The 27,188-nt window shown below is 42.2% G+C and overlaps 1 protein-coding gene across 1 annotated transcript in view; it reads right to left on the bottom strand.

Moving 5' to 3' along the window:
* The window catches only part of pex5la (peroxisomal biogenesis factor 5-like a), a 117,180-nt gene that overhangs the window by 4,000 nt on the left and 85,992 nt on the right, over positions 1–27,188 (bottom strand). The window contains exons 6-13 of the mRNA XM_085347652.1: positions 26,913–27,006; positions 25,797–25,826; positions 22,309–22,404; positions 10,466–10,582; positions 8,533–8,676; positions 6,724–6,794; positions 3,755–3,973; positions 1,693–1,858 (exon numbers count right to left, since the gene is read on the bottom strand). Coding sequence (XP_085203778.1) covers positions 1,693–1,858; positions 3,755–3,973; positions 6,724–6,794; positions 8,533–8,676; positions 10,466–10,582; positions 22,309–22,404; positions 25,797–25,826; positions 26,913–27,006 — 937 coding nt within the window. The remainder of the gene's footprint in view (positions 1–1,692; positions 1,859–3,754; positions 3,974–6,723; positions 6,795–8,532; positions 8,677–10,465; positions 10,583–22,308; positions 22,405–25,796; positions 25,827–26,912; positions 27,007–27,188) is intronic.

Genomic DNA, 27,188 nt, shown 5'->3' on the forward strand with positions numbered 1-27,188 from the left:
CTTCAGTGTCATGTTCAAGAAACCAGTTTGATCTGATCCATGGGACGTAGTGTGCTATTCTGCTGTCAGCAGAGGGATGGACACGTTCAGCAACAATACTCAGGTCGGCTGTGGTGTTTAAATACTGACCGGTCGGTACTAAGAGGCCCAAAGTGCGCTAGATCAGCGGTCCCCAACCCCCGGGCCACGGACCGCTCGTTTGATACCGGGCTGCGAGGCTTGAGGTTTCAGTTTTCAGTTCCCTGGGTCTTTCCCGTGTTGAAGTTGTGCGTCTTATTTTGAAAGAAACGTTTACGCGTTACCATAGTAACAGAGAGGGGGATGTTACTCTCGCTGTTGTTCAGGGGGACGCTGCTAATAAAGTTACACAATTACACAGTGAATTCGCTTTTATTATTATATTTACAAAGCGCCACAGTTTTTGTCTCGGTTGTATCATTTTATTTTGTTGTATTTATCCGCCACACCTTAAAGGCCGGCCCGTGAAAATATGGTCCGACATTAAACTGGTCCGTGGCGCACAAAAGGGGCCGCTTCTCCAGATACTGTACCCAGCACCACTCTAACACCAACAGCCTGAACTATTGATGCGAAGCCGGATGAAGCGATTGTTGCTGCAGAATATGAGACTCATTGAATCAAGCAACATTTTTCCAGTCTTGTATTATCCATGTAAACTGTAGCCTCAGTTTCCTGTTTTAAGCAGGCGGGGCAGACAGTGTGGTCTTCTGCTGCTGCACTGTGCACTCAGAGATGCTCTTTTTATACACTGCCTGTAATAACTGGTTATTTTTTTGGCATTTGCCTTTATTTGATTACAATAATGGAACTAGACAGGAAAGCAGAGAAAGACAGGGAAGACATGCATGAAAGGGCCATACGATCGCCTGCTCACCCACTGTGGTAACTGGTGCCATATTTGAGTTACTGTTGGCTTCCTATCAGCTGGAAGCTATTTTTGACTGACCGCTGACACCAAGGAAGGATTTTCACCAAGTTTCTCTTTTTTTGAATCATTCTTTCTAAACCTGAGAGATGATGATTGTGTGTGAAAGCAGATCAGCAGTTTCTGAAACACTAAGACCACTAAGTCTAAAGTCTAAGTCTAAATTACATACCTTATCAATAAAGTAAAACGTAAGCCAAAAAGAAAGAGCAGCTCACTAGCTGCAAACACAACAAGCACTCAGCTCACAAGCTGTAACCACACTACTGGCACTCTGGCCCAGAGCTCACCTTTCCCTGGGCTTAAATCTCCTTGATTACTGACGCGAGTCAGCTGTGTAAAAGGGAAAGGTGGCACCTCAGGCAGAAGAGGTGGTGGGACACGCCCACACAGGCATCTTCAGGAGGAGGCCCTGCTAGGGCCGTAACACCACGACAACAGAAAACCCACTGTTGTGCTGTAACATGGATGTAATATGTGAGCAACCGATCCACTGTTGTATGAAAGCCGTTGACATTGGTGCATTAATGCAGTGCCAGCTGTTCATGTGTTATGAGCCGTGTTTGGATTATCACTTATTTCCCTTCTCTCTTTTAAAAACTATACTTGATAAGTAGAGCCTAACTAACAAAGCTGCTAAGTTGTTGACTGGTATATGGTAAAGTGTCAGCCTAAAGTCATCTTTTTGGAGAACCATGCATATTAAACCGTGCCCCTGTGTGTAGTGCGTAGGGCTGTGTGTCTACCTCGGGCCGCACTGACAAAGCCGTGTTGAAGGCCTCCACGGCTTTGTTAAACTCTCCGCTGAGGTTGTAAAGCACCCCGAGGCCCGTCTGCAAATCTGGGTCGATGCTGTCAGAGTTCTGCTGAACTGCTTCCAGGTAGAGCTCCTTGACCTCTGGTAGCAGGGAGCTGTGGACACACAGACACACACACACACACAAAATTGAGATAAGGATTAGTGTGACTTAAGGCTGCTGAGTAAGCACGCATAAGACTGCAGGGCCATGATGTGCACTGGACTTTTATTCACAGCGTAACATGATGAGAGGCAGCCGGGGGAATGATGGGGGCGGTACAGAGAGGAAAACTGGAAACCAGGCCGGTCGTATGGAAAGAATGAATTTCTGTTTGTAAACAGTTTGTAAACATGTTCACTGATGTTTGTAAACATGAGTGAAGCTGTGGTCTAATATTTAGCAGTGCATGTATCTGAAAACTGTGACGCGAGCCTTAGCAGAGCGATAAAAGGAAGGGATAGAAAATGAGGGATGAGGTGAGCAGCAAAAATTTAAAGGGATGTTATTCCGTGGACTAGAGGGGAGACCGCAGTAATTGGGCTGTAACTGTGTCTCTTCACACTGACTAGACGATTAATGATTTGATAAAGCGCTACTTTACCTCGGGAGTGGAATTAGGTCTTTCAGATCAGATATACCAAACAACCTCAATTATACGACTTAAAATATTGCAGACAGCACGCACTTAACAAAGTAATTTAACAAGGTCCACACATGTACTGTAACCCTCCGTCTACCATCTCACCAGTATTACTGCCACTACCAGTGTCACCAGTACTACATTTCACAAGTACATATACGAGAGTATTAACAAATCCTGGAATCGTAATTTTACCAGTTTTAACAACAGAAGTCAAATCCAATAAAACACATCTGAAACTTTCTGTTTCTGTCTATCCGAAGCCGCCAGGCTGCAACTCCAACTGTCCAGGAGCTCAGCGATAGTCTGGTCCAGATCTGGGAGGAGCTCCTCCAGGACGCCATCAGTTACCTCATCAGGAGGTTGTCAGCTACTCTTGGGGCCCACTCTGAGCACCATCTCAGCATCCTTTCATTACCCAGTCCATGTCAGTATAGATATCTAGCATGATTGTTTGTTTCCTATTGACAGTTTCAGTGTCTTCCTTTTATTTTTTTGGCTGTGCATATATTTTATATTAGAGACACGAACAATCCCAATAATAAAGATAAGCCAGCCAAATGAATGAAGCCGTCTGCTATAATGTTGCAACGGAGTGTAAGCACACGTCAAACTGCCCGTCTGCCACAGCATCGTCAGCTGTGGCAACAATTGCTATTAGGAAAGAAGGAACCAGGAATCTGTGGAAGAAGGATTTTGTCATTCATATTTGCTAGAATTAAAAATATTCCCAGCACGTGATATTTATTGTTGAATTAAAAAAACACACAAATTCAGTATGTTATAATGTTATAAATAGAAGGAAAAACTGATGTGTGGCTAATGTTAACTGCTAGTACCAACACCCTCCTTTCCTTGCAGGTTAACGTCCACATGCCTGTCCTGAAGGTATGTGTTGTGGTTAGCATTGCAGGTGTGAATGCTTGTCTGTCTCTCTCTGTTAGCCCTTTAAACACACACCAACCTGTCCGGGTTGTAGCTTATAATAGTTGAGATAACCCTTCTCCTTGTGACTCTGAATTAGAGAGGTGGAAGAAAACAGACAGATAGCAAAATAATAGCCAATTATTGTTAAATAATCAGTGTATTAGTGTACAAAACAAACACCCAGGACCAGATTTTAAAGTGAAATGTCTTAAACTTGGTTTAGTAATTGTTAACAGCTACAAGTTTAAGAAACCTGCACAACTACATGTTGCTTTCCACTTCATCAACAACACCTTTGACTTGCTGCAGCCTCTGATATGTGTACAAAGCCAACATACGAGACATCCGTCCATCTTTAATAAAGTGGCAAACAAGAGACTGCAGGTGTTCTTATGCTGTAGTGATCCTTTTAATTAGGTCTAAAGAGTTTAAATACTCTACCTTTCATGTCTGCCCAGGTTGGGAGCATGAGACATCCTGCGCTGGGAGTTTGGAGATCCCGTTAGATGAGTCTTGCCTTTGACAAGATGCTTGTACTTGGGATTGTGTCTCAGCCAGCGGAGGAGGGCCTCACAGGCATCATGGCGCATACCAGTGTTGGTCAGGCTCACTGCCAGAGCCAAGAGGGCTGTAAGGTTGTTTGGGTGGAGCTCCAAACACCTGGATGGAGACACGATTCGTTCACGGGAGAAGAGAAATCAAGTAAGGTGTTCACTTCAAAGAGAAATCTAGATTTGACAAGCATTAATTGGGACAGGCCAAAGCAGAGGAACATCAGGCCAAGGCTAATGATTTCTGGGCCAGAGCGAACGAGCAACACTTCTCCTGCTCCGTCTCTGCTGCAGAGAGTCGTGTTTGCATGCTACCCACAGCTGATGATTTGAATTAGCTTTGCACTTAGGCAAAACGGCATGGGTGGTTGTTCCAGAGACGGAAAGTATGTTTGTAGTAATTGCTGAAGTTATATCACCGGTTATATCACGTGGACGCTTGCCATTGTGCTGGCACTTCATAATTGAAAAGGGAAGAAGAACAGAACAGTGTTGGATGAACGACTTGGATTAGTTGAAAGACTAAAGGGGAGGCCAAAACGAGATTTAGCTTTCAACAAGATAATTTTTTAGCCAGATTTGCTACAGTTGATGTGCCAGCTTCCTTAAAACCATCCTAATCTCGCACAAACCAAATTATTTCAGTCCCACTGCAAATGACGTAAACCCTGGTTCAGGACACTGACGTTCACTGCATATAAAGTTAGGCCCATAAATACTCACACAGTGTTGCATTGTTTGCCTCCGTACATAGTGGATTTTAATCGAACAATTAAGGTGTGATCAAAGTGCAGACTTGACTTCAAGGCGTTTAACAAAAATACGAAACTGTTTAGGAATTATAGACATCTTTATACTTAGTCCCCCATTTTTATAGGCTTAAAAATAATTAGACCGTCAGACACAATTTGCAGATTTTGACGGCCTGTACCTCGACAACTGTTCATGGACATCACCAAATGCTGTGTTTCCGCCCTTGAGATGATCTGCCAGGCCTTCAGCCTCCTACTGTTGTTACTTTTTGGGATCTCTCTGTATCCAGTTTTCTCTTCAGTAACTAAAGAGCACGATCTGTTGGTTGAAAGCCGGTGACTGAGTCGGCCATGTTTGCCTTGCTATGTGCAGTATGCTTCTTATTATTGGTGTGCACTGTGAAATCCTTTCTGATCAGTTTAGCACCATTTAGCAGAGGGTATAGCCTTGTACACTTCACAGTGCATCCTGTTACCTCTATCAGCAGTCACACCATCAATAAACAGTTGTGACCCACACATGCCCGTGCCATAGCACAGCCTCCACTGTGTTTGACGGACGATGTGGTTTGCTTCATTTCTCTGGTTTGGCGTGCTTTTCTCTTTGCATCATTTGCATCAACAATTCTGCTCTACTTTGTGCTCTTCCAGGCCCTCTGTGATTTTCTTAGAGTAAGGCATGAACTGGCCTTTCTATGTTTATTTTGTTTTCCAGCCTAATGATGAACTTTACATATAACGTCTCATCTTTTTGGCAGTTTCCAGCAAACAGCTACTAAACAGAAGGTAAACAATTGGAATCAGATCTTTCATCTGCTTAATTTGTCATCGAATAACAAGGGAACGGGTCTCACCTCGTCAAAAACCCACCTTTCAGTCACCTGTCTGAAAATGGACTTTGCATAAAAAAACAGTTAATGTGATACGGTTTTCGAGTCATAGCTTAAAGTCTGCCCTTCGATCACATCTTAATTGCTTTATTTCAAATAGCAGTACTGTAGGTGTAGCCTTTGTATCAAAGAAGACATTTTCTGAATTAAAGCATAAACATGGCAAAACAAAGTTAAGCATATGACATTATTCAACAAACAGATAAAAAAGAGAATACAGCAGTGTTGTGAATCTGAAACGATGCCACTGTAACCACAAGCTAAAAACATTTAATCTCACTTCATACAAAAAGAGCCTTCGCAGATGGAGCCATTACATAACACAGACATTCAAACCACAGAAGGAGCGTGTAGGACTCTGCTGGACCGCAGGAATCTCAGGCCAACTAAGATATTCTGCATGACAGCGGACACCGTTTGTAATCCACGTCTAACAGCGATCACATTTTCCTAGTCTTGTTTCTTTCTTCTGAAAAATGGACCATATCTGAAGGAAGAACACTTTCTGCTGAATCTCTTGTGTTTTCTGTTGTCAGCACTCACATTCCCAGAAAGGTGTCATTTCCGGCTTCACCAGTTTGAATGAAAGTGGGCCACCTCCCATTGAGGCTTCTGCTCATAAACGTGCTCTGTGCTATCACCATCCATGTGGGGTGTCTCTGTTTTAAGAATAAAACTCCCAGAGCCTGCTCTTCCCATCTCCATCTAAGGATAACTGAACAAAACTGTGATGGTGTTCTTCTTATAATACTGTTTTAACATCGGCATATAGTTATGACTTGGTTTTGTTCTCGCTGAACCTACTGCTGTTAAACAGTTCAGTGAAACCTCGCAGGCAAATTTCACGTGCTGGGCTTCATCTTTTCACATGATATTTCCACAGTGTCCCACTTGTGCAAACATATGGTGTTCCCAAGCAGCAACAGCTGACTGACTCCAATGTCTGCGAGCGTTTTTTGATTTTAAATGGGAACTGAATGCAGTTGCCTACTGGTGGTGGTCAGAGGGCCCGGTGGCGCCAGTGTCCGGCAGCCTCGCCTCTGTCAGTGCGCCCCAGGGCAGCTGTGGCTACAATGTAGCTGCCATCACCAGTGCGTGAATGTGTGTGTGAATGGGTGGATGACTGGATGTAGTGTGAAGCGCTTTGGGGTCCTTAGGGACTAGAAAAGCGCTATACAAATGCAGGCCATTTACCATTTGCAGTTGTTTGTCATTACCTCTGGAGGGAGACAATCGCTGCCTGCTCGTTCTCATTTTCAGCCTGGGTGGTCCCCAGGACTTGCCAGGCCTGCATCAAAACAATACAAACAGGTAAAGAACAAAGAGTAAAAAACACACGGTGGAAACAGTGTACAGCCTATGCTGCCACGGCTGTTGTCTGGCTACTGTGAGTTAAGACATCCATAGCTCCAGCTAATTTTAAGGAAGTACAACTGGGGTATATGCAGTGATGATTAAGACTGACAGTGTTTTATTTGGACTATTGTCCTCAGGCACCATCAGATATTATGTAGTAAAACTGAAAAAGAGCATACTTTAATAATAAATATAGTTTATTTTGTGTGTAACCGCGATGGGACCTATCCAGGTATGCATTTACTGCATTGTTTGGCATCGTGTTTGGCATCGCTGTCATGCTGAAACATGAAGCCCCTGCCAATCAGATGCTTTATAGATGATATACAGTGGATCAAAATGTGAAGGTAACTGCATCCACGATTGTGCCTCCACCGTGTTTAAAAGTTGGCTGTAGACACTCAGGGCTGCTCCTCCATACATACTGTCAACACTTTGAACCAAATATTTCAAATTTGGATTCATCTCTCCAGAAGTCCTCTTGCCCCTCATTTTCTGCCCATTTCCTGTGTAACTTGGCACACCCCAATCTCCCCCATTCTCTCGAGGCTGTGCTGGTAGACACAGATAACCTCCTTGCAATGGTACGTACTGATGAGCCTTCCTGGAGGAGTTACTACCAACCTCTGTAGGGTCCAGGTATTACCTCATGCTACCAGTAGTAACACTGACCCTAGCCAAATGCAAAACTAGTGAAAACAAGAAGGAAAAAAAGCATTCCTGTTTTGGGGGTTGTCTCATCGTTGCCCAAAGCAGCTGATTATCATCCCCTTCTGCTGCTCAGCTGAGCAGATCATTATCCCACAGCTTTAAATGACTTGCTGTCCTCTTTAATTGGAATATGTTTATGTGTTAGAGGGACGACACTGACTTGAATTAGGGCCTTCATCAACACAAGAGGCCAGACAATGATATAACGAACCTGAAATCCAATCCAGATTATGAGATTAGTCCCACTGTATGATGTGTGTGTAAGGGCACATTTAATAACCTGTTCTAATCTCTCTACATGCTTTTTTTGTTCAGCTCTTTGAAACCAGGCGCCAAATGATTTCTGAATGATTCAGAGGTCTTCGCAGTCGGCCAATAAGCCGCTACGTGCCCTACAAGGAAATTTGGAATCGTATTAGTTCCATATACCGTGGGATAATCCTCTCCTCGGAATAACTGGCACATTTCTGTATATTCCAGGGGATTCCGAAGTACTTTGAATGAAGGCTTTGCTCTTTCAGCTCGCAAAGAGGTCACTCCATTGAAATGGGAGGAATACAAAAAGGAGAATGAGCTATTGTTCATCTCACTGGGCAAATGGAAATTCTCATCAAGTGCAAGTTGAGTATTTTTTTGCTACAGTAAACAACTATTTTTAAAAGGGAAAAAATCCCCTGACCTCTACAGGCAATCAGCATTGAGCCTGTGGGTGCTGCCTACCAAATCAGCTGGTCAGTGAGGCATTCTTCCTCTGTAGCAGGGGAGGATTCAGCCATAGCTTTGCAATGAAAGCCTCAGTGATCCAGTCCAGTTAGCCGGCGTAAGGCTGCAGTTTTATCGGCCATTTGTACTCTAAAAGTGTACAAATGTCTGTAAATATGAATAGCTCTGCTACTGACTTGACTGGGTAAACAGTGTGTGTTGACAGCTCTGTGCATGTGTATATTAGCAGAATTCACCTCTGAATCGTGAGGGTCCTGTAGGACAGCTGCTTCAAGCAAAAGCACAGCGTTTGGCAAGTCTCCCTCTCGGGATTTCTTCAGTCCCTCTTCGAATGCATTAGGCAAGTCCTTATAAGGATTATCTGTGTGGAAGTAGTAACCCTATCAGCAAGAAGAAAAGATAAAAACAAGCACAGTGGCAACGTCAGTTTCACTCTTCTATTATTCCATTGCAAACCAAGTGTCCTGTGCAGTTGTATATTTAAGCAAAACTGCAGGAGCAGGAATTGATCTTTTCTCCTTCACATCAAACCTGGACTGAGCTCCCCAGGGTTTGTCTGCTCTCTTTAAATGTTAAACTTTGCATTTTCAAACTGTGATTACCCTGGTGTGTTGCGTGCTTTTGAGCACGATGACTTTGAAACAGATTTTTCCTTAAGAACGAGCGCTACGCTGGGATCAATACAGAAAGCCCACAAGTCTGATCTCACATGATTTCCTGGCATAAGAAGGTCAGCTGGTGGGTGATGCTCAGACATGTGCTCATGTCCTCTGAAACTCGGGAAAACGTCATTGTGATGCGGTAAACATGCAGGTCAGTGTGCAGGCGTTGTTACATTGCATCACAACACATTAACAAGTAGTGTTGATCAGTCTGGCGTGAACCAGAAAGATAAATACAACTAAATTATTACTTTTTTTTTTTGTATGTTTCTTCTTCAGAATGGCATATTTTTAGACTCTTAGACTTTAATTATCTGTGCTGCTTTCAATAAAATAAGCAGCTTTAGCTTTACTCGCTGTTTCACTCTTGGGTTTTCATATTGTCACTCTTCTCATACACAATAGGGAATCGGTCAAACAGACCTAGAGACCACCTCATCCCTTTGTGGCACAGCATTCACCCGGCAGCTGACTCTAGGTGAAAAAAAATCCATATTCCCCAACAACCTGGCTAATGGGTGTTGGCTATGTTGCTGGAAACTTCTATTTAAATTCTTTGGTCACTAGCAGGTTGCCACGGTCGCCTGGAGCTTACATGGAAGAAGCCACTTGTCTGCATAGACTCCCTAATTGGCCTCCTAGCTAGTGAAACTTGAAAGTTTGACAGGTTACACGTCACAGGTTCACAATCACTTAGCCAGTAGTTAGCCAGTGCTTGCAGACAATTAGGTATCTTCCACACAAACTGGAGGTGACCACTGTTATCAGCTAATGCTAAGCGACAGTATAGTAACTGGTAGTGATGGCATCACTGGCTGGTCTTTAAGAATCAGTTTCACAGCGACGGCAAGCGACCTCCAGTAACTACTGGCAACCACTAGAGGAATACTCATCTTTGCATGGATACCAGTGCTTACCAGGTATGTGTGACTGAGACCAAAGGCTTCACATTCAACACGGAGTCGTTTAACACTAGTTTACACGTCATTCCTCATTTTTAAAGCCCATTCACATATATAAAAGTTCTGGATCCACAAAGCTCGGTGCATTACAGTAACCTTAAAGTTACCGTTAACCGTTAACCGTTAACCTCAGGGTGACAAGCCTCCATTAATCACGCCTGTTCCTAAAATCCCTCCGTTGCTCACTCATTCATCACTTTGAGACTTCAAGGCCACTTACTAATCATAAATCTTCCCTCATGCGCATTGTGAGAATATTAGCACAGGTTCATTTTATGGCTGCATAAATTCTGACAGTCACACATGGATAAATACAGAATTGGACACTAAATCAACGTGGAAGACAATAAATAGCTCAGATATTTTAAATGTTGATCTACAAAGGCTGATAAAACTATATTTGGTTTCAGGTTTTTATAGATGTCAGATGTAAACATACTGCACACTTTCACTCTAGGCGCACACGCAGTTCTGCATATTCCTGCATCACTGTCATCAGGACGAATCTGCGTGCGCGCTGAGAGTAACATTTTAATGATAGTGACCTTCTCGTACGGAGACACAGTGGAGGGAATCTGTGCCTGCTCGTTTTCCGTCAGCCAGTTTCGCCGAGCCAGCTCTTCCCACTCTGCCTGCATCTTATCCCAGAACTCGGTATCTGACTGCACACATCAGAGAGAGAGAGAGAGGACACAGTTCAAGAAAACAGGAAGGAAGGAGTGGAAGGTGACAGGGGGGAAATGAGTGAATAGTTAGCTCTTGCAATTTGCAATCACCCTACTGTTGGAAATGTCACGTCTGCCTATTTCCGTGCTGTAATGTACAGACCTCACACTCCTGATGACTCATCACATCTGCATGTCAAGGCAGAGTTTAGAGGAAAAATGCTTTATGCTGGAAATGCAGCTGCAGGAAATGGATGAAGACCCGACCAGAATGAAACACGCGGCTGGCACCTTCTTTCAACAGAATCGGTTAATTCTTCAAAACAGCAGCTAAACCTGAAGTACTGTTTCTGCCGTTCAATAATTTGCATATTTTAAGCTTGGTCTGTTCTTTCTAAGACGATCAGAAACACAAAATGTTCACCTTTCCTTGACAGAGTTGGACTTAAGGAACTCTATCAGGATGATATTTGCACCCTTCAATCAGCAGACCGAAGGCTGTCAGTGTAATGTGGGAGTTTGCTTCCTGGAGCATTTTCTAACATTTCTTCTGACAGGAAATCAAAGCCTATACTGGGAACCTTTTAAATACATGTTTGTTTGCCATCAATTAGTTTAATCAACCAGAGTTTGTGTTGTTTTGCAATAACCCTTGAATACGACAGCTTACTGTAATGTAATTAACGGCAAGACTACTAATGATAAGGAAACTGTTGAATTGTGTTTATTTATTATGGTAGCAGACCTATAAACACTTCAAAGAGGCTTTAAGAAAACCGATTGTAACACGTGTCACCTGGCAGTTTGTTGCTCTCTGCCAGGTGATTGGCTGAAGAGCTATGAAAAGGTAGTGGGTGTGTGGGGTGAGGTCAGCACTCTTGTAGGTGCCCGTTTTTAATGCGTGTCGCTGGACTTTTGTAGTGTGACCACGAGTTCTAATAGAAGAATTGATCAAGCCCTCGATCGACTGCGCGCAGGGAGACGGATCAATATTGTAGGTATATTGAGTGTGTGTTTTAGCTTTGACTTTGAATGGTTTCACAAAATTGATATTTTATTGGGTAATATTTTATTCCATAATGTTGTTTGTGTTGTTCAGCTGTGCTGTCTCTGCTGTCCTTTTTTGTTCGTTCTTTTGATTGATTTGGAATTTTGTTTTGGTTAGTTCGTCCAGCCGTGAAGGCGGGTATTGATTGTGAGTGAGTTGTGTAAGGGCGGACTAACCTCCTTCTTTGTTTTTTGTTTATTTGATTGTGCCACTTCCCTTTATATTCCAGATTACAGGTCATGCATAGCGCTGCTTCCCAGCTGTACTGAGACCCGAATTGTTTGCAGTGCGTGTCACAGGTAAATTGACTGCAGTGTCGCTAAACGGGGTGTAACAGTTTGCAGTGTTGTGTTATTTCTCACACCATTTGTGTGGTAAGTCTCATGTGCAGCTGGGATATCAGCAGGATGTTGTAAGTCCTGTCTGGAAATAACTGGGAATTTGGGAATGTAAGTTTTGGATGCACAGTTGTGTGGTGTGCAGCCATACGGCTTACAAGTTCCTGTCCTATTTATGTACACAGTAAACATGATGGGGCAGTTTTTGGTGTGCGGTCCCATTTCTCTTCACGTACATGCCTGTCGCTACAGATTTACTTAATGACATGACTGCCTTTCATGCAAAACGCGAATACTCTGCATGGCCACTTTTTTCTTTCCAGCTGGTTTATTTCATGATTTGTAACCGCCTTCCTGTCAGAAGCAGAGCAAAGAACAGGAAGCCAAACAGAGCAGAGCAGCTTCCTCTGACTTATTCAGTCCTTTATAGTCATCATGACAACATGACAGCGTCGCACACAGTACATGCGTGTGTGAGACACTGTAGAAGCAAGCAGGGTCAGAGAGACCTGCTATAAGGACACATGTGTTTGTGTCAAAGGTCTCAGATCTCCACATGAAATGATCCTTTTGACTGACATCAAGGCCACGGTGCGGCCCCTCGTGGTGAAAGATGGCAGGTAATTGCAGACTGCTGACTTGCACACAAATTGCATCGAGGGGAGCCTTCGCTGTCGGCTCCATCAGGAAGCATGGCATCAGAGAGTCGGTGTTTGAAGCAGAAATTTGGAGGTCGAGTAGCTGTTTACATTTAGAAACATGTGAGTTTGTGTCATAGCCCTGTGTCGCTGCACCACATTATTTTGTTTAGCATTTTTGTTTTTGCTGGTGTGTGTGGTGCAACAGAAGAGTATCATCTGGGCTGAAACCACCAAATCCCTACAACACCAAGTACCTTTTTTCTCTGGTCCCTCTTAAATACTGCAGTACACCCTCTATTAACCCTCTCAGGCTCAAATTAAACTTTTTGTTGCTAATGCACAACCAAGTCCTGCAGTGGTACTTCTGAGTACAGCAAACTCATAAAATATGTATGTCAGGTTGTTAGTTTTTAACTGTTGCAAATCGGCGACGCCCGCCTCGAGAGGGTTAAACAGCTGAGCTAATAAATCTCTCTGTGTTAGGATGCCTGTGTTTTCTTCCGTCCTGGTCGTGATCTACTCTCGTCTGTCTGTCCGTCCGGCCGTGTTTATTTTGGATTCTCAGTTTTGGTACTTTTTGAGTTTAGCATTAAAGCTGTTTTGAAGTACGCTCTTGCCTCTGAGCGTCTGCACTTTGGGTCCTCCTTACCACCACTCCTGCCTGCACACAGCCCTGACTTGACAGTCTGGGCCCAAATCTGAACTCCACATGTAAATAATAAGGTGTTTCTCATCTCTCCTTCACACATTGTACTCTAAGTTTAAGCAAGCATTTATGCAATAAATCGAACTGATATACAAAGTGTGACCAGCGTGATCCAGTGTGAGAACTGCGAGTATCATAGCAGGAAGTCCTTAAAATGTCTTGCTGAAAGTAACCAGCACACGTTAGTCTTGCATTCACATCGGCTGAGTCTGACTGGCTTAATGATTGGCTGTTATTACAGGCTTGTATTATTCATCTTGGTGTCAGGATGTTTCCTGTGTTACAGAACATAACGGAGAAAAGATGCCCAGCAGCTCGCTTGTTTACACCACTATCAGTGCTATCTGCAGTTACAAAGTGTGTAAAAATACACTGCTGAAGGTTAACAATGACTCCGACCCTCTTCCTTAATACTAATAATAAAATGCTAAAATACAGTTTTTACCCCTAAAATCAGTATAAGATTAAGAAACTACCATTTACTTAAAATAAATTAAAAATCCACAATATTGCGCACATATGATCCATACTTCCAGTTGTTAGTCCCGAATCCTGATTCCCTGCACAGCATCATTTCCTCCTGGCTTCCGGCAGTGTTCATCTTCATGTTCTTATAATAGATTTTTATGGCAGGCTGCAGTCATTGTGGTAATTTAAATACTACGGCTTTAATGTTTTTTCATTATTTTTATCGCAGGGCCTGCATTGGCCCTGTTACCTACCCATCATCTCAATGTTTCCAAGTCGTAGACGGTAAACTGCTTGCGGTACCGCTCAGTAAATTGCTCGGAGAATTAAAATCGAGTAAATACACATGCATGTTGTGAAATGACAAGAAATTCATATTTCTTCATAATGCTGTGACGGATGTTTTCAACGCTGGCATTGGCAGTTTAATTATGAGGAACAAGGCAAAGACACAGCAAGGTAATTATATCCTGCGTACGACTGGAGTGAGGCCACGGCTGCGACTCTAATTTCAGCAGCTCTGATGAAGTGTTACGTGAAAGAGACAGAGAGCTTCCCACAACCAAACATGTCGCCGCTGCTTGTAAATGAGGTGGGGTTTCATTAGTTACTTCATGAATACATTATTAACAACAGCAATAATCATAGCAGCCTCTACAGAGCTTGCACATCGCTGTTTGTGTCGCCTACTTTTGGAAAAACTATACTTATGTTTTGCCTTTAGAGTCCAATTAATGCGTGCTACTCAAACGGGCTGAGGTGATGAATGCAGTGAAAATAAATGGACGCGGCTGAGAAGGTAATTTGTAATGAAAATTCTCGATAAGTCAGCTAAAAAACGAAAGGTGCAATATATTTATCTTAGGCCTGATAGGAAAAACAGAGCCATAATTATTTATAATAAATGATTATGAAATGCCCTTTTGCATAGAGCATTATCGTTACTGTAAACACAGGTGGACTTATAGACTTAATATAAAGGTAGAGATGCACACTCACGGGAGTTGTGTGTGTAAACCAGCATAGTTAGCATTCAAACAGCAACATGAAACTTTGTCTTATGGATGAGTTCAGATCTCGCTCATGTCTGCATTTATACAAACGACTTTATCACCAGGTGCAGAGGGAATGGAGACCCACAGGCTTTAAAGCTTTTGGCAACCATCAGACCAACCTTCATCACACTAAAGTGAATATTTCCTGCTTTTCGCTAACTGAAAAAATGCTAATAATCCATAAATGAATGTTATTTTGTTTTGTTCCTTGTGATGTTGAAATTTGCGATGATAACTGGCCTAACAGGATGTCAGTTTGAACTGTTACCTTGAAACACAGTCTTTGGAAGAAAGCTAGAGTCCCGATAATGTCACTCAGAGACGAGTAAAATGCACTGCTGTGGACAAAGTGCTACCAGTGCATTTTGGCAGACCTTCTGCATGGATGTCTTTGATAACAGCACATAGATCTACTTCAGTGAGGGCTTTTTCATGTAAAGGTTTGTGGCTGATTGCAAACAAACTGAAATGAAAGATCCTTACTCTAGGTTGAGCCGGAGTAGCAACAAAGTTTGCTTCTTTTATTATAGTAGTGAAGATGTGACCTTCAGGACCTACTTCCTTATTGTATTCTTCCTCACTGTAGTAGACACTGCAGTATATTATTTGATAGCTGCTGACGAAATACGCAGCTGCAATGTTTTATGGTAGTTTTATTTTAATAGTGACAGAGAGAATAACAATCTAAAATGTAGAAAAAATGCATTAGATAAAAGTTATAAATGGATTTGAATGTCACTGAGTGAAATAAGCACTTGATCCCATTGAATCCAGCTGGAATTCTGGCTGCCAGTGATACCAGGCCTGTGAGCCCATGTTTCATGCAGATTACAGGTAATCAACTTGATCTGAAGTCATTATGCATGTACAGCACACAAGGCTGGAGTGGGCTACAAGACCATCGGGAGACGTAACAACTGTTGGTGGGATCATCTAGAAATGGAAGCAATAAAAAAACAGTCGCCTTCGTTCTGGAGCTCCACACAAGGATGATGATGAGGAAGGTGGAGGATCAGCCCAAAACTACACAAGTTTGAAGATAACTGGGACCACAGCCACCACTTGGTAACACATTATTGTCACGGTTCTGGGTCTTTTGTTTTCAGTGTTTTGAGTTTTCTCATGGTTTTTGTCATTTTGTATGATGTTAGTCTACTTTGTTATTCTACGGTTGACTCTGTAGTGCCTCGGTTGCTTATTCTGTTTAGCTTTTGGTTATTGTGTCCTTGCCAACTGTGTTTATTTAATTGTGTGAGTTCTTGTTTCTCTCATTGTGTTTCGCTTCATTATGTTCATGTTTCCCCAGCCCGTCACATCTGCACCGTCGCTCCCTCGTGTTCCCTCGCTCCCTCTGTGCTCGCCATCAAGAGCTCGCCCCCTTGATCGGGGATCAAATACATATTTCATTAAAGTACATAGAAAGTTTAATTAACAGCCAAATGAAGCTTTTTGTGGGATCAAAGTAGATAAAGGGACAGCATCTTACATACTGCACTATAGCTTATAGTTTATTTAATGGATTTTCTTTATTTTTCACTTATGTTTCCATGTTAGGCTACAAATACTTTTTTCTGCTTTCAATTTTAAAAAATAGCTGTTGAGAGCATGTCTAATGTGGCGATATAGCCCTGAATGTGTACAAATACTGGCCTACATATAGGAAGCCTACAAATAAACAGGGCCATGCTAATGTTTTTTACACATGACAAGTCTGCATGTAAACACAGAACCTGGGCTCCTGAAAACCTTCACACTGGAAGGAACTTTCACCAGCTCATTTTTCAGTGACCCAAAGTGTTGTTTCAAAGCACAAAGGCTCACTTTTTGCACTCCACATTTTGAAAGTTTCCATTCATGCTGCATTCACCACTCATCAAATATATAAATATCATTTTTCTTCAATGCAGGTACATTTATACTTTTTTAGGAGATGCTTTGTGCGTCTTCATTCTCACGCTGAAAATTTTACAGCTCCAACATTTGCAATTTTGTGGACTGCTGGAGGGCACAGAGATGGAGATTGTTGAGAGTAGTGGAGGCATTACTCATTTACTTTCCCCATCCTAATTTTCCCCAGGAGGACTGTGGATTAAAACTGCTGACCTTTTGATCGCAGGGCTGCATCTCTAACTTGTCGGCAACTACATTGCCGCAACAAAGGCAACTTAAACCAAGACTGCCTCAGACTAATATTCTGTCAGATAAAATTGAAGCCGCTGCGTTTTAATCAAACGGGAGGGTGCGCAGTCACCTTCGTCTCATTTTTATCACCACTGTGGGACCTTTTCCTATGCCCCTCAGCCAAAACGCTGTTTCCCAAAGTCACAATTTAGCCTGCAGCAATTTCAGGGCTTCTCTGTTTAATGAAAGCATTACATTGTCATCAGCTCAAAGTAATTTACGGCGTCCTCGTGTGACATGCACTGTGCATACTTTAAATATATCTCCCCTGTATAGTTAGTAGTCTTGGACCGCTGCCACTTTATCCTCCCTTTTCCACAGATTTTATGTGCAAAGGCACTAAAGGCATAAGCTTACAGGTTCCCATAAGTGCCAGCTTCGTAAAATGAATCTTATTTAGACGGCTAATTCCACGAATCCTCCCCGGGTCCTAATTTTCTTACATTTGGCTGCTTCGTCTAATTGAATGAATTGGAAGAAAGACGCTGTGCTGATTTAATGTTCTCTCTGTGCTGTCTCTACCGCCGTGTCTTTGTAAGTATGAAAGAGCATGCATATGCACAGCTGCTTAAATTGAAATTATGCGATTAAGGTCTTTGGCATTGGCAAGCGAAGCCAAAATGGCTGACGGCTCGCATCAAATGAAGGCCAGCACTCAGGCTTCTCGATCAAGGCTGTGAGATACTGTTACGAATCGATACGCCGTTCTCAGAAGGAGAATCTCTAAATCTCATCATTTATCTGCCACCGGACGACCAGAACCTGTACAGGTGTTTGGGTGGATGCAGCTTTTCGCTAATATGAAATGTTACGTCATCGTCAAATTTGGGATGGGATCCCCCGAACGGGCGGCTCTACTCCCTTACTGCTGCTGCTCCTCTCACTTCTGTTATTTATTGATCATTGCACGTAGCTCGGTGTGCAGCAGTCTATTGTAACCTTCAGCAGTGCAGGGCTTACTCCCATTTTCAGACGTCTGCTGAGCGGTAAAATGACTTTATTACAGAAACACAACCTTCGTGGTTATGTCTGTTATCCTATGTCCAGTTTAGAAAGTCAGTGTTTTTGGTTTATTTGTACCTAGTGACTATGCTGTAACGTTTCAAAAATAAACCTGTTTGAAAAGTGAAAGAACAAACATTTACAGGGAAATCTTTGTTGTTGTTCGTGTAATCGTTGGGTCAAATAGTAACTTGGTGGGCAAAGAATTTGAAAAGTGACAACAGTACTTTAGGAACAAAACAGAAGCGAGTAAGCAGTGTTTCATGTTTCACGGTGACCCCGACAGGACAAGAAAATTAGTCTCTTCTTAGCTGATTTGAAAAATACAACCTCAGAACTGGAAGTATACGGCTGTGCTTTACACGCTGCTTCTTTCACTTTTGTTAAATAAATAACGACATAGTTTAATGTGTCGTGTTTTATTTAAAAAATGCATAAATTCTTTTTTCACTCGACTGTGCGCTCTCCAATAATGTCTCTAATTACTGTAACTTATCCTGTGACATCAGGCAAAATGTCCGGTTTGTTTACCGTCCGTTTGCAAGCTCGCTCAGAGTCGTGAATATTTTTCTCGGTCAGCCCACTCATGAACTCTCCTCTGTGGATTTTACACACACTGTTGTGTCAGTTGGCACCACAGGCCGATTACGTTGTAGGAAGCACAATAGTGATCATTTCACAAAGAGATTAAAAAAGAGCTGAAGAAATCAAATGGAAATCAGCTCCATGGGGCTTCAGGTAGAAATTCACATTGCACGAGCCATCATGAGTGAACATCTTACTATTCATCACTGATTGAAGAAAATAAGAACAACCCCAGGTTTCTCTTCAGCTCTGTAGCCAGGCTGACAAACAGTCAGAGCTCTGTTGAGCCAACCATCCCTTTAACGTTAACTAGTAATGACTTCATGAACTTCTTCACAAATAACATTTTTATCATTAGAGAAAAAATTACCAGTAATCATCCCACAGATGTAATATTATCTACAGCTACTCTTAGTACCATTGATGTTAAGTTAGACTCTTTTTCTCCAATTGATCTTTCTGAGTTAACTTCAATAATTACTTCCTCCAAACCATCAACGTGTCTTTTAGACCCCATTCCTACAAAACTGCTCAAAGAAGTCCTGCCATTAATTAATGCTTCGATCTTAAATATGATCAACCTATCTCTAATAATCAGCTATGTACCACAGGCCTTCAAGCTGGCTGTAGTTAAACCTTTACTCAAAAAGCATCTCTAGACCCAGCAGTCTTAGCTAATTATAGGCCAATCTCCAACCTTCCTTTATATCAAACATCCTTGAAAGAGTAGTTGTCAAACAGCTAACAGATCATCTGCAGAGGTTTATTTGAAGAGCTTCAGTCAGGTTTCAGAGCTCATCACAGCACAGAAACAGCTTTAGTGAAGGTTACAAATGATCTTCTTATGGCCTCTGACAGTGGACTCATCTCTGTGCTTGTCCTGCTAGACCTCAGTGCAGCGTTCGATACTGTCGACCATAATATCCTATTAGAGCGATTAGAACATGCTGTAGGTATTACAGGTACTGCGCTGCAGTGGTTTGTATCATATCTATCTAATAGACTCCAGTTTGTGCATGTAAATGGAGAGTCCTCTTCACACACTGAGGTTAATTATGGAGTTCCACAGGGTTCAGTGCTAGGACCAATTCTGTTTACATTATACATGCTTCCCTTAGGCAGCATCATTAGAAGACATAGCATACATTTACACTGCTATGCAGATGACACCCAGCTCTATCTGTGCATGAAGCCAGATAACACACACCAATGAGTAAAACTGCAGGAATGTCTTAAAGACATAAAGACCTGGATGGCCGCTAACTTTCTGCTTCTTAATTCAGATCAAACTGAGGTTATTGTACTCGGCCCTGAAAAGCCTAGAAATATGGTATCTAAGCAGATTCTTACTCTGGATGGCATTACCTTGGCCTCCAGTAACGCTGTGAGGAACCTTGGAGTCATTTTTGACCAGGACATGTCCTTCAACGCACATATTAAACACATATGTAAGACTGCTTTCTTCCATTTGTGCAACATCTCTAAAGTTAGAAATATCCTGTCTCAGAGTGACGCTGAAAAACTAGTTCATGCATTTATTACTTCCAGGCTGGACGACTGTAATTCATTATTATCAGGAAGTCCTAAAAACTCCCTGAAAAGCCTTCAGCTGATCCAAAATGCTGCAGCAAGAGTCCTGACAGGGACTAGAAAGAGAGAGCAGATTTCTCCTGTATTGGCTTCCTGTTAAATCCAGAATTCAAAATCCTGCTCCTCACATACAAGGTCTTAAATAATCAGGCCCCATCTTATCTTAATGACCTTGTAGTACCATATCACCCTATTAGAGCACTTCGCTCTCGCTCTGCAGGCCTACTTGTTGTTCCTAGAGTATTTAAAAGTAGAATGGGAGGCAGAGCCTTCAGTTTTCAGGCCCCTCTTCTGTGGAACCAGCTTCCAGTTTGGATTCAGGAGACAGACTGTCACGATCCTGGGTCTTATGACCCAGCGTTTTGAGTTTTAGTTCATTTTGATGTTTATAGTGTATGTTTAAGCTCATTAAATTTTCTATGTTCATTTATTTATTATATTCCCCTTGTGTTTTCAACCCTTGTGTTAAGTCTCCCTTATCCTTTATGTGTTTCATGTCTGTTTCTTATGTTGTCAAGTTCATGTAGTCATGTCAGTGTTTCATTGTTTCCTATTTTATTTTGAAAGAGGTCCTGTGCTTCTGTGTTCTGTTTTGATCTTTCCCTGTGGGCGTTGTTATGTTCATGTTGTGTCTACTTTGCCTTTCTGTCCCATGTTTCAGGTCCCTATGTTCTGTCTCAGTTGCTGTTAAGTTTTCATGTTTTGAGTTCAGTCCGTGTGTTTCCTGTTTTACTTTCACAGTCTGTCCTATGTTAATGTTTCTAGTTTTGCTTCCCTTGTCTGTCCTGCGTTATTACTCCCAGCTGTGCTCTCCTCCTGTGGCTCATTCCCCCTCGTTATCGCTCTGTGTATTTAAGCCCCGTGTTTCTCTTTGTCAGCGTTGCGTCCTCCCTCATAGCTGTGTGATTTTCCCTGTGGTGCCTTGTGCTTCAGTTTCCCAGTTTAGTTTTGTATTGTTTGTATTGTCCCCCTACACCAGCAATAAAGCTGTGTTTTTTGAGTTTACCTTTGTCTCTACAAGTTTGCGTTTGGGTCCTTCCTTTGCCTGCACACAGCCGTACTGTGACACAGACACTATCTCTACTTTCAAGATTAGGCTTCAAACTTTCCTTTTTGCTAAAGCATATAGTTAGGGCTGGACCAGGTGACCCTGAATCCTCCCTTAGTTATACTGCAATAGACGTAGGCTGCCGGGGATTCCCATGATGCATTGAGTTTTTCCTTTCCAGTCACCTTTCTCACTCACTATATATTAACAGACCTCTCTGCATTGAATCATATCTGTTATTAACCTCTGTCTCTCTTCCACAGCATGTCTTTATCCTGTCTTCCTTCTCTCACCCCAACCAATCACAGCAGATGGCCCCGCCCCTCCCTGAGCCTGGTTCTGCTGGAGGTTTCTTCCTGTTCAAAGGGAGTTTTTCCTTCCCACTGTCGCCAAAGTGCTTGCTCATAGGGGGTCATATGATAGTTGGGCTTTCTCTGAATCCATTATTGTACGATCTACTGTACAATATAAAGCGCCCTTATTTGATTTGGCACTGTATAAATAAAATTGAATTGAACTGAATTGAATACATGGGCAATGATGGTTGAAATGTGATATTGAAGACAGTTCTCATGGCTTAATGCCCACAGAACCTTTATTGCAATTCTTTAAACTCAAAAGATTTTCCCTTAAAAAAGCAGGAGGAGTATTATCATGTCGATAACAGAGAAAATTACTTTTACCCAGCTGATCAGGGGTCGTGCTAAACTACAGAAGAACAGTGTTTAAGTTCCTTGGGATTCACTGTTTAATAAGTACGATTTTTCACAGCTTGTTTTTTTCTTTGCATTTCTTAGTGAATTACAAAGATAAGCTCAAGCTGGAATAAGGAATGTTGTTTCGATGAGTAGGGCTGGATTCCAGTAAGCTGTCCGTCTCTCTAACTCGTGCCCGTTCTTGAAACTCGCACAGAAAAAGAGGGTGTTTGCCAGGAAGGGTGCATGCACGAAACAGTTTAGCTGATGGAAACTGAACATCCAACCTTCCTGTTAAGTCTTAGTAGAAGTCAGCGGCGGATGAGCCTCTTTGCTGGCAGATGTACTAAAGAGAACTCTGCTTACCTCAACAGCAGCCTTGGCCCGCTCAAACTCCTCCTCCAGGGACTGATGTCTGGACAGCAGCGCGCTCCCCCACCGCTGCTCCTTCGTTAAGCGAGCCTGTCATACACACATGCATGCACACATTTCATAGTAATATAAACATTTATGCGCAAACAGGCTCCGTTACCTTCACTCACTTGCACATGACAAACCATCACGTTCGCACACACGCTTCAAACATAGAACATCGCATTACACACACGCGCAGATAGGAGGACAGGCGGGCAGGGAGAGTGTGCAGGGTCAGCCGTCTCTGCTTTCTCAGGGATGAGTAAATATCCCTGCCTCAACAAAGCCTCTGACATGCTTAGGAAGGCCAGCCGAATCACTACTGTCAGCACCCGCCCAGCCCTCGCCTCGCAGACCTGCTCCTCATCTGAACCACATCCTACTTATCCAGCCTCTCACAATTTCACCCTCCGGCCTGGCTCACTCCTGTGTGCATGCAATGTAAAACCAGAATATGCTGATAGATTCCCACTTACACACTTGGATAATGAAGCTTTGCTGTGCTGAGAAAATGGAAACCAACCAATTACACGCAAGTAGTTTTGCACTATCAGAGTGTGGTATAGTTTACACAACTTCATATGCATTCATTTTGAGAAGTAAATGATTCTGAGATACTCGTATACAATGCATTAGGCTTACTAGACATAGCAATAGCTGTATGTATCGCAGGGCTAGGAAATCTATTAGAGACTGCTCCCTGTGCTTGCAGTCCCGCCAGCTATTATCTGTAACATTTCCCATCTGGAAAGATATAATGCAAAATTCATCTTAATGTCACCCAGAATGGGTGCAAGAAAGTGCTTCATGAAGAGCAAAATGCATGCAGTGCCAAAAAGAAAAAGTTGCCACAAATGCAGGATTCTGTATTTGGATTGCTTAAGGAAAAATCCACCCGAAAGTGCTCTGTCACAGTTTCCTGTCTTCAGCTTAAATCAGAAATGTGGCGAGATTTACTATTCTGCTGTGAGATCTCCAGTCCAGCTGTAGTTTCATACCAGACAACATTTTAACAACTTTTATTCCAAATCCTTGGTGGTTGTTTTTTGGGCTTCTTTCCACACTTTTCACTTTTAGTTCATAACAAGATGGAATTTAGATTACATGGTTACAATTCACACAGTGCAACCTGATGATGTGATTGGGCGTTGCCTTGGCCATCAGTTAATCGTGTATACACCACCTGACTGGTAGTGTATACACTATTAACTTCTCATTCAATGGTTTTTCTTTATTTTCATGTTTACATTGTAGATTCTCACTGAAGGCATCAAAACTAGGAATGAACACAGACGAATTATGTAGAAGACAAAAGTGTGAAATAACTCAAAACATGTTAGATTCTAGCCAGCCTTTGCTTTGATTACTGCTTTGCACACTCTTGGCGTTCTCTCCATGAGCTTCATGAGGTCATCTCCTGAAATAGTTTTCCAACAGTGTTGAAGGCGTTTCCAAAGATGCTGAGCACTTGATTGTCCTTTTGCCTTCACTCTGCGCTCCATCTCATCCCAAACCATCTCCATTGGGTTTAGGTCAGGTGACTGGAGGCCAGGCCTCCATCACTCTCCTTCTTGGTCAAACAGCCTTCACACAGCCTGGAGGTGAGTGTGGAGTGATTGTGCTGTTGGAAAATAAATGATGGGATGGTGTGTGGCTGCAGGATGCTGTGGTAGCCATGCTGGTTCAGTGTGCCTTCAGTTTTGAATAAAACCCCAACAAACCCTAACCCACTGTCAACAAAGCAAAGGATGGCTGCTTTCTAAAATATACGACATGTTTAGAGTTATTTGTCATTTTTGTCTTTGCTGGGTAATTCCATATATGTTGCTTCATAGATTTTAAGTCTTCAGTTTGTATCTACACTGTAGAAAGTAGTAAAAATAAAGAAAAACCATGAAATGAGAAGGTGTGTCCAAACTTATAGGAACCCTGTGTGAAAACCTGATAACTAAGAACAGCAATCAAGCCTCTGCAATAACTGGCGATGAGTCTCTCACATCGCTGTTGAGGAATGTTTCTTCTTTTGCAGAATTGTTTTTAATGAGACTTTTCTCAGTCATGCACACAGAGGTTGTCGATTGGTGACATAGTCATAGCTAAAAAAACAAATACGTATTCAGGTTTAAAATAATGAGCCCTGAATTTCAAGCAGTGTCTTATTTCCTGTTGGTATTTATTGTTTTGCTTTTTTCCAGCTGTTGTTTGTCTGTGTTTTCTTTTTCTTGCTGCCCAGAGGAAACCCCAAGAATCTGCATTTAAAATGCAAAATGTTTCTGTAAAAGCAGTGGAAGTAAGTAAGCACCAGACTGCTCTGCAGAGCTATTGAGCTCGTGATGATAAAGAAAAATGTAAGATGGGATTGCCAGGACAGGCACTGAGGTGGAGGCCATTTGTTTTCTGTCTGTTTTTTATCAAGATTATGCAAAAACCACAAAAGCTAATTTCATGAAGGCTAGCACAGAGGCTGAGCGTGTGCCAAGCAAGAGTCCTTTAAATGTTGAAATCTTTCTTTCAGACATTGGTCTTGGCAGAGGATGTGCCCTCCAGTTGCCCTTCTTATATTTCTAAGACATGATGTTTTTACTAAAGGCTTGATAGGATGAGGACTTACTGGCAAATTACAGTTGGATGAGCTCTTTAAAAGCAGGGACTGAGGAAACAATAAAACCTTGAAGCGTGAAGCTGGAGCTCACAGTGAGCATGCACTGTAACTGCATCATAAAAAGATTTCTTTTCATGTTTATAAACATATAAAATGACGATTCTTTCTCCTCCTTGATGTTTAACTCCACAAAATAACGAGGGTGGATTTTTCCTTTGACGGTTGAGTTATACACTTGTGTTAGTTCGTGTATGTAAATCTCATGCAGGACCCGCCTCATCTTTGCATGCATTTTTTTTCTGTGTGCGTGTTGTACCTGCTGTGTGGGAAGCTAAAACCACTCTTTACAGTATCTCTGTCAGCGAGCTACAATGTAACTCCTGAGCAAAACAAATTTGGTGTGTTTGTTTGCCAATAGCTCCCCGGCCCCCGTCTCGGACAGCTATCTTTAATCCCAAATCTATTATTTATCAGTGTGCTGAAAAGGTGATATAGGCTTAGCTAGCTCGGTGAGCTCAACACTAATGGGTTTGGAGTAAGGCTGCTGAATAATTCATAGGCTATTAATCTAATAATGGCGTCTGAAAACAAGACCCCTATGCAGACCTACACAGAGACACCAACTAAGGCAGAAAGCGCTTGACATTTGGACCTAGTAGCACCACAAAGGAATCCATCCCAAGCCAACTTTGATCTTTATCTTACTTTTTGCTCTCAGTACAGTCACCTTGTTTTTGGTCTTTAGAGCCAGATATTCTGAGAAGGTGTGATGCTGTTTCACTGGTACAAATGTATAAGTCTTTCAGTGTTATATGAAAGGATGCATAGGGAGGCTTACATGTCTTCCACTAATATACTGCCTGTTGAGCTGAAATGGAAGAATTGTAGGTGTTAGGACAAAATGATGGGTAAACAACACACAGTAGGGTGTCTTATTAGATACAAACTTTCATTGTAACACAACATAAACATGCAGTTGGTAAATAAAGCTTAAGTCATCAGTTCTTCAAACGTATATAACAGTGCAACAATCAGAACAATACAGTAAAAAAGTTTGTAAACCCTTTGGAATGACCAGGATTTCTGCACTGATTACTCCTAACATCTGGACTAATCTTTATCAGAGTCACAAAAACAGACATTTTTGAAGATGATTAGTGCTTTTTTAAAATAATCCCTGCAGAACTCCCTCTTTTGGGAAAATTTCCTCAGTTTCCTCCAGCTCCCTGTGCGTATGTGGCTCATCTCTGGGTACTCTGACTTCCACCCTGTTAGTTTTATTGGAGATTTTAAATTGACTGTAGGTGCAATATGGAGCATGAAATGGTAACTGATAACCTGTCCTGGATGTTTCCAGGGTGTTCCCTGCCTGGCGTCTGCTCCATGGGTCTCAAAATTTGATAAACAGTGGTTTAGAAAATGGAGTGATGTTGAAAAAGTCTCTTCTATGGCATTTTACAGCTTCATGCTTCTTAATAATCTTTCCTATAGAGTCCCATTTGTCCCATCATGAAATCTTTACGTGAATGTCAAGAAGCATTTTGACGGCCTTTATTTACAGCGGCGTGCTCTTCTTCTGATTCCAGCTTCTGAAACTGAAGCTCTGATGTCAGTTTTTGGAAACATCAGGATCTCAGACATTCACAAAGCCTACACAAAGTAAGAATGTGTGACATTAATGTGGTCACTTGTACTTGTTTATAAGTGTGATTTAGACAAAGACTCAGGACACGACAGGCAATCAATGCTGGGAGGTTCCACAGCCTTTTCCTGCAGTTGTATGTTCATGTAGTTTGATTTTCTCAAGGAGGGTGGTGGTGCTGGGGGGGGGTTCTGGAAAGGGAAACGCTAATGTCGGAGATGTGGAAAGCTTTCTCAGTTAAAAAAGACTTCGAGTGCGCACACAGTGCATTAATGAGGATTCCTGCCTTCCACTCACACTCCGAGCACTTACTTGTGACGCCAGTGCAGACTCTGGTTCCAGTTTGGTGTTTGCTTCCAGGGTATTCTTATTTGACGAGTCTATCTGTGGTTTACAATCTATGGACCTAAAGAAAAAAGAGAGAGGACTGGGATGAGCCAGCATGTTAAACATGTTGGCAGTAGAGCTTTAAAGATGAATAATTAGAAAATGGCAGTAAAAAAATGTAATTTTATTACATGTTTGCATAAAACATCACCATGGTAAATATTTACCTTTGAACTCTGCCAATAGCAGATAAAACACTAT

Source organism: Diplotaxodon limnothrissa, linkage group LG23 (assembly GCF_057381915.1).
Source record: "Diplotaxodon limnothrissa isolate DT_005_m linkage group LG23, D_limnothrissa_male_GT1.1, whole genome shotgun sequence".
In the NCBI taxonomy this organism is placed as follows: Eukaryota; Metazoa; Chordata; class Actinopteri; order Cichliformes; family Cichlidae; genus Diplotaxodon; species Diplotaxodon limnothrissa.